The sequence below is a fragment of the Anopheles arabiensis genome, chromosome 2, assembly GCF_016920715.1.
Source record: "Anopheles arabiensis isolate DONGOLA chromosome 2, AaraD3, whole genome shotgun sequence".
Taxonomy (NCBI): Eukaryota; Metazoa; Arthropoda; class Insecta; order Diptera; family Culicidae; genus Anopheles; species Anopheles arabiensis.
The window spans coordinates 677,546-688,933 of record NC_053517.1 but is presented as its reverse complement, the minus strand read 5'-3'; the positions used below and the strand labels follow the sequence as shown (position 1 = coordinate 688,933).

The 11,388-nt window shown below is 48.9% G+C and overlaps 5 protein-coding genes across 5 annotated transcripts; 2 read left to right on the top strand and 3 right to left on the bottom strand.

The window, feature by feature from the left end:
• Window positions 1-87: 87 nt before the first annotated feature.
• On the bottom strand, window positions 88-1,800 carry LOC120898093. The gene is made up of 3 exons (XM_040303449.1): window positions 1,262-1,800; window positions 917-1,184; window positions 88-839 (listed from the first exon to the last, which is right to left on the bottom strand). Exons 1-3 carry the CDS (start codon window positions 1,688-1,690, stop codon window positions 319-321), a joined length of 1,218 nt encoding a protein of 405 aa, XP_040159383.1. The 5' UTR covers window positions 1,691-1,800; the 3' UTR covers window positions 88-318.
• Window positions 1,801-1,839: 39 nt separating this feature from the next.
• On the top strand, window positions 1,840-6,223 carry LOC120898061. The gene is made up of 4 exons (XM_040303399.1): window positions 1,840-2,030; window positions 2,101-5,521; window positions 5,596-5,703; window positions 5,769-6,223. The coding sequence occupies exons 1-4, from the start codon at window positions 1,953-1,955 to the stop codon at window positions 6,176-6,178; spliced, it is 4,017 nt and encodes a 1,338-aa protein (XP_040159333.1). The 5' UTR covers window positions 1,840-1,952; the 3' UTR covers window positions 6,179-6,223.
• LOC120898102 (SWI/SNF-related matrix-associated actin-dependent regulator of chromatin subfamily B member 1) lies at window positions 6,224-7,641 on the bottom strand. The gene is made up of 2 exons (XM_040303478.1): window positions 7,463-7,641; window positions 6,224-7,397 (listed from the first exon to the last, which is right to left on the bottom strand). Exons 1-2 carry the CDS (start codon window positions 7,541-7,543, stop codon window positions 6,369-6,371), a joined length of 1,110 nt encoding a protein of 369 aa, XP_040159412.1. The 5' UTR covers window positions 7,544-7,641; the 3' UTR covers window positions 6,224-6,368.
• Window positions 7,642-8,384: 743 nt separating this feature from the next.
• On the top strand, window positions 8,385-10,202 carry LOC120894621 (polymerase delta-interacting protein 2). Its single transcript, XM_040297332.1, has 3 exons — window positions 8,385-8,665; window positions 8,852-9,482; window positions 9,564-10,202. The coding sequence occupies exons 1-3, from the start codon at window positions 8,550-8,552 to the stop codon at window positions 10,023-10,025; spliced, it is 1,209 nt and encodes a 402-aa protein (XP_040153266.1). The 5' UTR covers window positions 8,385-8,549; the 3' UTR covers window positions 10,026-10,202.
• Window positions 10,141-11,281, bottom strand: LOC120894622 (GPN-loop GTPase 3). Its single transcript, XM_040297333.1, has 2 exons — window positions 11,132-11,281; window positions 10,141-11,069 (listed from the first exon to the last, which is right to left on the bottom strand). The coding sequence occupies exons 1-2, from the start codon at window positions 11,174-11,176 to the stop codon at window positions 10,221-10,223; spliced, it is 894 nt and encodes a 297-aa protein (XP_040153267.1). The 5' UTR covers window positions 11,177-11,281; the 3' UTR covers window positions 10,141-10,220.
• Window positions 11,282-11,388: the final 107 nt, after the last annotated feature.

Sequence of the window (11,388 nt, the reverse complement as noted above, 5' to 3'; positions counted from 1 at the left end):
GTTTCTTCTCAAAAAACATGATACACATAGCGCCAACAGATCCTTCTCATTTTGTAACGTTTACCCCGATTGTAAATTAAGTCGCAATTTTCCATTCAATAATTCTTGCTTTATTCATAATCATTGTTCTGTCTTAACGAAAGTATTGTAGATAACATTTCATGTCTTAAGAATTGCGTATATGATAGTTCACGTCTAAAGTTTCATAAAAAATTGAAATCAATAGATTGTTGGTTTGATAAATTCAGTCAAAAGTGCGAAACAATCGAAAATATTCGTAGTTTTTTTTTTAGATGATCACGATCCCGAAGTCATCCATTACTCTTGAGCAACTGTGGAACTCTTCAGTAACAGTCTAGCCTTATGGCGTTGTACGTTAAGCAATACGGAGGATGGCTTACTACTAGACAGTGAAGCAGCGTGGCTCACGGTATCATCGCACGTTTCCGCAGCAGGATTAACAACCCCCGAGGAAGTACAGTTTACTTCATTCGGCTTTTTCGAAGCAACTGACCGGGGACCGTTTAAACCATTTTTCTCTGGAAACCTCATGATACCTTCCGCAGTAAAGCTGGTTATTTCGGGCACCTTCAGTTGCTCTTCCTTCATCTTTTGCTCCTGTAACATGGCCAAGCAGGCTTCTTGGTTTCGTTTCAGCCACTCTTGCACCTTCTGTGATAGCTCAGTGTCCATGTCCAGTGCCCTTTCCGCATGGTGGTGCGCGTGCGATAAGTTGTTGCGCGAAAACTTTTGCACAAAGTTATTCAGGATATGCTTATCAGACAGTCCTTCGTTGTTAAGAAATCGTTTCATGGCATGCGTTTGTAGCTTTACGAACGCTGCAAATAGAAAGCAAAAAAAGATACATCGTCACAGTAGGCTAGTGCAAGGGGATCCCTATCGCTTCAGTTTATACCTTTGATGAACCCAGCCTCAGGAGCCGTAATGATCTGTTTCGGGCAAGCGGCCCGCAGTAGATCTGCCATACTGCCTGAAGTATTGCATTGCGAGGTTACGTACAGTTCGCCAAAGTGAATCGTTTCGCCTTTAAACGCGAACTTTGCCTTCTCTACCATTGTGACACTGGCTGCCTCTTCTAAGCACCCCTCCATTGTGGCCACAATGCCCGGGCACCAGCGGGTGCTTGGTTCCTGGATTAGCTCGTTTTGTATGTAATCGAACCGCTGTGTTGAGGGGGAAGGGAAAACATTGAGGTTAGCTGATAACAGACGGAAGCCGACTCTGCAGATCCTAAACTTACTGTGTCGCTAGGCAGCACATTGATGATTGCACCTCTTTTCGCATGCGGTGGTTCCTTCGCAAACGCTTCCGGAAGCGATCGAACATACTTTGGGTCCGATTTGATTGCAATGCCTTCATCGATGGCCCACAGCTGGTACCATGTGTTTTCATCCATATCCTGGACGGTTTCTTCCACAAGGCAGCGTATCCATCGTTCTAGCTGAATGCTACGCAGTGCTACCAGTGTGCCCGGCTTTTGTATTTCCCACGCCTGTGGTTTCCTCACTGTCCTGTAGAGTTCCCCGTACGCCGCCTCACAGTGCTGGCTAAGAGCGACCGCAAATTGCGTTTCCTCGTGACCTGGCAGGTACGCCGTCAGCGGTTTGTAGTAAAAATAGTGTGGATTAATGTACCGCGTAATGCGTATCGCATTGTCCGCATAAGACATCGTGGTTTAGAGCACTACCGCACACCTTCTAATGCAGCGGATGAGAGAGATTTTGCCGTTTCGTTGTTGCGGCTGGGAATGTTTACGATTCCTGTGAACTGTCACATGTGATGAAGGAGCATTGTTTACAATCGTTGACAGCTGGGAAATCAACAACGGCAGTGGGGCTGCTGCGATTGTCGTGTTGTTTCGCGGAACACCATTGAATGGTGTGGAGTGAGCGTTTTTGCATATTTTCGTCGCATGCTACCACCGCATAGCTATGTCCAGTGTAAGTTCGGACTATGAGTCTTCCTACTACACAGAATCGGAGGCAGAGAGCGACTACGTTACGCATGAGGTAAGCAAAAAGATACGATTCTAGCAAGCGTACAACGCTGATCCACTAATCGGATGTCTCGTATTTGCAGGATGGGCAACAGACGCACCACAATCATACCCTCGAGGTAGAGGACATTATTCGCGAGCATGTCAACGTTACCACCAAGAATGCAATCGGTCTGAACCATCATTACAAAACGAAGCTGTTGATGCTACGGATGCAGCTGGAGGGACTACTAGCGCGGTGCCAGAATCGGTTAATTGAGGTGGAGAAAGGTCTCGATGATTTACGGCAAAATTTAGCACCCAAACCGCGGCCGGCCCGTCCCCGCTATCCCGGGTACATTTGTGGACAACCATTTTTCAAGGACCACGAGCTTTACCCCGGCCCCCACAACGAGGATTATCTGTACCGGAAGAACGTGAAGAAGGAATTTTTCCCGCTCGATTTGTTCGAATCGACAGAAAGCTTGTGGACGCACAAGGACAAGCACAAGCTGACGAGCAGCATCCAGACTCAGGCGCAAGAATTTCTCCAGCGGGAGAACGAGCTACGGGAAAAAATTTGCAACAATTCAGAGAGTGCGGCGCGGATAAGGAAGGAACGGATGGAACTAAGTACGCTGCCAATAGAGGAGATTTGGCACAAGGCCCAATCGTACGACGGACAGTACGGGCGCCAAAAGTTCACCGTCGACTGGTTACAAATATCGACCAGTGTCATGTGCGGTCGGCACTCGGCCGCCGCCTGCGAAGGCATGTGGAACAACTATCTCAAGCCTGGCTTTAAACGAGCAATGTGGACACAGGAGGAAGAAACGAAGCTAGTGGAGGCGGCGGAATCGCACAAATTTCACAACTGGGACCAGATCGCGGATCGTGTGGGCCAGCGTTCCGAGTACCAGTGTTTTGTGCACTATCAAACAAACTTTTCCGAGCTTGTGCAGTCGAAAAAGATGCCCTGGACTCGCGAAGAGGATGAACTGTTGCTACGGCTAGTCGATGAAAACCGAATCGGGAACAATGTCATATGGAACAAGATCGTGGAACGCATGCCATACCGGAACAAGGTGCAGGTGTACCATCGGTACAAGTACACCCTGCTACGGCCGCTGCGAGGTGCCAAGTTTACTGAGGAAGAAGACTGCGTAATTACAGCGTACGTGCAGCAATACGGCGATGATTTTAAATTTTTCCCCGACGACATGCTGCCGGGAAGAACCACCAAGCAAGTTTGGGCACGGTACAAGAACACGCTGCGCTTCGTCAACAGGCATGTTGGCTGGAGTCTCGGGGAGGACAAACGCCTGATGAGCTATATCGCGGAACACCTCACCGAGGAAGGGCCGCAGAAGATTTCCTGGGCCCATTGCTCGAAGTACCTTGGCAACCACTCCCGGCTAAGTTGCCGCACGCGCTACTACACCATTGAGCGGTTTCTCGAGAAGAATCCCGAGGCAACGCTGGACGATGTGCCCAGGAGGGAGAAGAAAAAACTGTCGACCAAAGTGACGGATAAGAATTGGATTGAAACCATCTTTGATATTAAGAGCGCACCGAAGAGTGGTGCTCGGAAAACGGGAAGCGGACCGATCAATCTCTTCCAGACCGGTAAACCAACGACCGCCGAATGGAGTTTGTATGAACAGATGAAGTTTTGCTTCCGGTACAAATTTGGCAACAGGCTGGCCGTTGACACAACGCAGAGCCACATTTTAACGGGCACCAAAATGCTGCTACACCTTTTAGAAGCGTTTCATGAGGACAGTATGAATAAAGCGATGCTGCCTTGTTCCGCGCAAAGGCAGTTGAATGCAAATGATAAGGCCGCATTGAATGCTGTGCTGCGGTCACCATTGGATTGGCCGACTGTTGTGTCAATTATGCGCCCGAAGATAACCGTGTCGGGCGATGCGATGTTATTTTGCCGTATTCCCCCGAACTACAACACCGTGCTGGGATTGCGGGGCGTCTGTTTGAACGCGTGCAGTACTAGTGAGCAGACAGAAACGAAGCAAATGTTACCAGAGCTGAAGGTGAAAAAGGTCGGCAAACTAGACGAAGCTATGTACGACCAGGCAATGACAGCATTTGTGGAACGCTTTCGGAAAATATTTCACTGGACTATGCTGCTGATGATGCTGAACATCGATGATGTGACGCTAGAAAATGATGAACCACTGGGGAACTTCCCTGCCAACACCTCCATTTCCAATCCGATGCTCGGTCAGATGGTAAACAGTGCACTTGCGGCCTCAAGTATAGCTAAAAAAACCGCCAAACCCGAAATACAGCTTAAACCGTTACAAAACCTCATCTGCCCAGTAAAGACGGATAAGCTAATGCACGTTCCGTGTGGCGTCGAAACCTACCCGGAACAAGCGGCCACTTCTTCCTCTTTCGTAGCACCAATCGCGAGGGAAAGCATGGAGAGCAATTTAAAGCTGGTGACAAATATTACAATAATCGACCCGAAAGATCTACCGGCTGTTACGGAGCATGAAAACAGAGGCGAAGTGATCTCAGACCATCGGCAATCTTTAGTCGATCATTATCAACAGCGCGCAGATAATCGATTCCCACTGCTGGAAGAGCAAGCACAAGCACCAGCGGAAAACAAGACGACCAAGAAACGAAAGCCTCGTGAGAAAAAAGCTAGCAATGCTAGAATATCCACCAAAAAAGAAAAACCACGCAACAACAAAAATCGGAACACGGAACAAAACGTCAATCTGCTCGCTATTCCGGAAAGCGAACTGAGGAGTGACGTGACCCCAGACCAGCAAACGTTACTCGATCAATATCAGCTCTTCGGACCATCTCAAACGGAAATACAGACACCAACGACTAGCAAAACAACCAGCAAACGAAAACCTCGCAAGACAAAGGCGGCAAGTAGGCCAAGAAAATCCACCAAAAATCTAGCGCCATGTGTTGATGGTCAGCACGAAAATGGCGTCGCACAACTAGCGACAGTCTTGGGGCCCTCATCCACAAACAGCAAGCACAGTGTAGCCCAGAATGTAACGACATTTACTATTATGGAAGTACCCCAAACTATGTATTTAATGCATCAGCAGCAGCAGCAGCAGCAACTAAGCCTGGACTATGTAGCCGCTCACGTACCCTGTGTACAGGAAACTCCCGCCCAATGCATTGGGGATTTAGGTGGACACCATAGCAACAGTATTTACGGCGAGCAAACGATACAGAATATGGCCAAAGCATGCGATGAACTTCAACCGGCTACTGCAGTGCAGTGTTCAACAGAATATTGTCCACCGCCAACTACTATGATGGCCAATTTAAGCGACAGTGTTTCTCAATCCGGAAGCAACACAAATGTCCTGGAAATGCTTGCAAACCCTGTAGAGGTTACAAGTGTGGGTAATTCCTGTCCCGAAGTCACAGAAGTTCCATGTCGTCCTGTACCAGCAGCCTGTGACGATATGGTAATCGTAGACAAAAACCACTATCTACCAGACATTGGCGCAATCATTTCAAACACACGTATGTACAAATGTAATATTCCTTGGTGACGATTTGTTGTTTGAATGTTGAGGACATTGCTTTTACATTTTCAGGTGATGGTAATCAAGAGCTGGAGCGTTTAATCGTAACGGAGCGTGAAATACAGGTGCCATCGGGCCAGATTGCATTTGAGGGAAACTTTATTTCATACTGCTTCACCGGTACGCGCTCAATATACGCAGATGGTAGAACATGGCCACGACTAATTTCGATTACCTAATTTCAGATGAGCATAACCCGGAAGCTCAAGAGATGTTAGTTGCCTACAAAGACAAACAGACACCACTGGAAAACACAGCAGCAGTTCCTTGCGAATCGGTCAGTTGGCATCAAACACTAAACAGCTCAGAGGATGATGCCAAAACGGTAGTGAAAGACAGTGAAGAACCAAATGCCGCTCATCGGGGGGAAGAGGGAACTATCGTCGCTCCTACGGAAACAGTGCCGAAAGATGAAACGACGGAAACGGTGGATACAAAGCCAAGCTTCAATTTGGAGCTATTGAACGATATCGACGGCGGACAGGTCACAGCCGTTGATATCATTAGAATGCTACGCACACGACATGAAGATGATGATGATGATGAAGACAGTGATGAAGATACCGAACTCGAAGATGATGTACCGGTTGGCTGATCATCGTATAGATAGTAAAGCTACCTGTTTTCATCGAGATAGGTATGTTGTTGTGTTCCTGGATTTTTATTTAATCTTACACGCACATACACATATAGAATGATGGAAAGAAGATTACCGTAGTCGAGTAGATGATTAGGAGATGTCTGATTAAAACAATCTGCGAAATACGTGGTATGGGGTGACGAGTCTATGTAAATGTGTTGGCCAAACGACGCATACGCCGCGTGTTTCGATCTTGGTCGCGGATCTTCTTCTCCATTTCGGCATCGGTAAGCGTCTCCAGGAAAGGTGCCCACTGGTCTGCCTCGCTCGGCGTGCGGAAAGGTACCTCCACCGTGGCCAGCGGCGTTTCGCTGTACGCATAGGTGCGCTGGTGCCACGACAGCTGCCCTCGGATGGAATAAGAAATGGCCGTCACGAACTCCCCGCCCAGACCCAGTTCGGCGCACAGCTTTATGGCAAACTCCTCCGGATTATTTTCCTTCTCCGCCATATCCCACTCCACCTGGTCAACCAGGGACGTATTTCCGACGTGGATGTTAAGCTTTACCAACACTCGCTGATCCGAACCCTCTTCAAGCACAACCGGCTCGTTTGGGTACGCCTCGATCTGTTGCCGAATGGCGGCCGCGATTGCCGGCACAAAGGGTGTCGGGTTAAGGTCCAAATCATCGCACAGCACCTCGGCAAACTGTTCCGGTGTGATCATAGATTCGTTGCGATTCCACGTGAAGGTGTCGCGCAGCTTTTGACCTTCGATCTCCATGTCCAAACGAATCGGTACCAATATTTCCGACTGAGATGCATTCTCCACGTTCAGTGTGGGATCGGTATCGTCGAAGCACATCGGAAAGGTGCGCACCTTTTTGTTGTACACACGGTTCCGATTGATCGGTGTCGCTTGCGGCACCGCGTCCAGGTGGCTCGAATTGGGCATCGTCGGGACCCATGGCGGTTGCTTCTTGCTTGATTTGCTTTCCCGCGGAGCCGGTGGCTCGGAAGTGTGTACCGACACGGCCTTGTACTTTTCATCGTTGCCATCGAGCACATCCTGTACTTCGGTCGCTTTTAACAGCGAGACAGAGCTCGACAGCAGATGGTTGCTAATGCCAGAGTCCAGTAGCCGTTTGCGCTCCTCGTTCGTCAGTAAGCGCCGGGACATTCCCGGATACTTTTTGTACAGGCTGCCCCTAAAGAGGCGCAAGTAGTTTCCAACCTGCAAAATGCATCTCGCGTTAGTTGCTGACGATTTGTAGATCCATCCCGCGCAACGTCACTTACCTCCGAACCGACGCAATAATATTCGCCATTTTCTTCTACCTGAAAACTTATCGGTTTATCGCCGTAGGTTTTTAATGCCATTGTGAAACACTATTCCAAGAGCGGAAGTTCGTCCAAATTGTTAGTTCTTCAGTTTCACCAAACACAACAAGCCGCTGTTCGGGCGTTCCACAGACCCGTACAACATGGCGAGGATTTATGACGTTGAAACATTGCTGCATCTCGCTCATTTTCTCTACCCTTCCTTTTCTTGTCTACAGTGCTCGTTTCGAAGTTTTATGCTTCCCTCTCCTACTTCACTTCGAACGATTCGCCCACCTTTGTCAATATGCCTTTCGTTGTGTTGGTGAGGATTTACGTGCACCTTTTTCCGAGGAGTGTATGTTCTCGCTCGTTGTGTCATGCCATCTCTTTCGCACATGTGTACGTATCAACACTTGCTTAACACCAGATAAAACATCCGGTCAGGATGCCAATCATTCTCCAGGTCACTCAGCCCAGACATGCATTCCTTCATGTTCGTCTGGTCCCGATCTGCGATAGTTGCTCCTCCACTAGCTTCAGCTATCTAGCTCCCTGTGCGGCAGATCGATGCACAGAGCGCTCAAGCACCTTCTTGGCGCGGCACGCGGCCGCTGTTTAACATGTTCCACTTATCGTATCCTGCTGAGCTTGCCTCGGTCAGGTGGAGTGTATTTATTTTTTTAATCATTTAATTTTGTCCACTAACACGGTCGCACACAGCGCTAGCTTATTGGTGGCTTTTTTGAACCCCCAAAAACCCTCGCTCGAAACGTCAAAACCCCTCACAACGCCTTTCAAAAACGCTCGCCAGCGAGGGAAAATTGCACCGATTTGGAGCGTTGGCGAGCTCGCAAACTGCAGTAATTTGTTGTACAGACCAAACGTCAATTGTACATTTGACATCCCGGATTTCATTGGTTGTGTTGTGTTGGGAAAGGAAAATTGTGTGTGCAATTGTGTGATAGTGATAAAGTTTTTATTAATTTTCGCCAATTGCACTCTGTAGTCTGTTTTCGGGAAAAGAGCTCTCGCCCATCGTAGTCTACCGAAGCGATTGTGCCGCATGCTCATAACAACCATGAGTCCGCTAATGTCCAAGGCAATCTCTCTTTGCCATTTCCGTCCACGGTTCAACTTGGTGGTTCGTTTGTTTTCGGTTTCTATTTATCACAACACACGGTAAGATGGTGTAATTGTTTGTGTAGCCAGTTCGAACGCCGAGCCAAAATCGGGCCATCGCCTGGCCGTACTGATGTTGCTACGCGCTGTGGCGCCTCTTTTTGGCCAATGCATTTGAACCCCCTGGGGAAGGCTTTGTTTTATTGGATGCACTTTCTGAAAGTTATATAATTATTTACGTTTCAGCCTGGCTGAGGTGGGCAGACTCGAGCTGCCCAAGGCGCAGGGCAAATACGAAACGGGCCAACTTTTCCTGCACCGAGTATTTGGGTACCGCGGTGTGATACTGTTCCCATGGCTAGCCCGAGTGTACGACCGTGATTTGCCGAATCAAGCCAAAGGCAATCAACTCGAAGGGGCCTCTTCCGATGCAAACGATAGCGGCTCTGGTGGTGGTAACACGGGCAAGGAAGTTCAGAAGAAGACGCACACCTTCTATCAGGTGTTGATTGATCAGCGCGACTGTCCGTACATACGCGCCCAAACGGAGGCGGTTACGTTTCTGGGGAACCAGGAATCAAGCCGAAGTTTGTACGCAATCCCGGGACTAGATTACGTAGCGCACGAGGACATACTACCGTACAGCTCTGGAGAGCAGCATCCTTTGCAGCACGAGTTGTTCGATAAGTTCTTAGCACACCAGCCAGACAAGGATCCGCCGTTCGTGGCGCAGGAAACGCTTAGGGCATGGCAGAAGAAGAACCATCCATGGCTGGAACTGTCGGACGTGCACAAAGAAACGACGGAAGGCATACGGGTAACGGTCATACCGTTCTACATGGGCTGCAGAGAAACTCCAGCAGCGTCGGTGTACTGGGTAAGCATCAACGATGGCCATATAATTGTAAAACGTTGACCCAGCACAACATTGCAACTGTATTTGATTCCTCTATTTTAGTGGCGCTACTGTATTCGTTTGGAAAATTTGGGCGAACTTAGCGTGCAGTTGAGAGAGCGACATTGGAGAATATTTTCCCTATCTGGAACACTGGAAACTGTTCGAGGACGGGGTGTAGTCGGCCAGGAACCTATCTTGAGTCCGCGACTGCCCGCGTTCCAGTACAGCTCGCACGTCAGCTTACAGGCACCAAGCGGCCACATGTGGGGAACGTTCCGCATGGAGCGCGAAGATGGCCACATGTTTGATTGTCGTATTCCACCGTTCTCACTGGAGAGCAAGCCAGACGATAACAGCGGAAACGGTAGCATCGACGACGCGAACACAACGCTTGGCTCGAAACAGCCATCAGGCGCAAGCGGTGGCGGAGACGACTCGACACCCTCTTCTACCACAACGCCAACGAGCTCCACGAAACCAAATACGAAAAACAACAAAAACGATGGTGATGACGCTGTTTGATCGTGAGCAGAGCAAATTTGATCGCTGAAAAGTTATCTGCTAAGACATTATGAGAACCAACCAGTGTTAGGGCCATAATTAGGGGACGCGCATGCTCAGTCAGAACTCATGTAAATAATCCTATATCGTTAAATTTATTGAACTGCAAAGCGAATATAAACGTATGTTAGGACGAAATCCACACATTGTGCCACTTTAATCATCCTGATAGTGCCGACTGTCGTCCTCTACCTCCTCCGGTTCTGGTGGATCAAAGTCGCGCACCTTCACGTCCGCATCCTCGCCGTACTGGATGACGTTATCGATCATCAGTAGCAGATCGGCCACATTTTCCTCATCGTTAATGTTGAGCGGGGTGAAGCGAACTAAACTAAAGTCCTCAATCAGCATGCCGATCGTTTCCGACAGCTTGCGATACTTGCGTCCCCACGCGGATTCGTTTGTTACCTCGCCGAGCAGTGCGTGCGCATCAGGGTCGAGATATTTGTCCATCTGCCCACGGTGTACTTTGCTCAGCAGATCCATTTTACTAAGCACGTTCACGTGGGGAAGCTCCATGTTGGCCATCACGCTCAATGCAGCCATCGTTCCCGACAAAAACTTGGCACCGTCAATCATAAACTGCGAGTCGACCAGGAACACGGAGCAGAGTCGAAAGTTCCACGATTCTAGTAACCGAGCCAACGAATTGCCCGATTTCAGATGGGTGTAGAGTTCGATTTGACCCGGCATATCGAACAGCACATAATCGTCGTCCGGTTCTTCGATGCCGGTGGTATCGTCCTCATCATCGGAACCGACTCCACACAGCTGATCACGCAGCCAGTCGGAGTGTTCGATGAGATATTCAATACAAAATATCAGCCCACCATTCGGACCGTAGCGAAGCTCTTCGTCTTCCATGGCATCGTCCAGCTGGATCAGATCTCGGATGTCTAGAAACGGCTGATAGTCAAAGTGTTCCGCTGCCGGATCCAGATTGACGACCTTGATCATCCGCTTGTCATCGAAGCCGTGCCGTTGCATTGTCGCGCAATAGGTGGACTATCATGAAATGAGCCGGGGGTAAATCAAGTGTCTAGTATGCCAGGGATGCGAATGCTTACCTTGCCACTTCCGGCGGGGCCCATTACGAGCTGTCCGTACCTCATTTTGAAACAAACTCTACGTACAATTATGTTTCGTGCAACCAGACTCAAGTAAACAAACTCACACCGTTCATGCTCGTTTTTCGTTTGACAGATGGAATGTGTACACCTTGGTGAAATTTAGCGGTCATTAGCTATACACCTTGACGATTATACCAGATCGAGCGGGGCCGATCTTGGCCGAAGATTGATAATTTGAGCCGAAGCTTGACAGC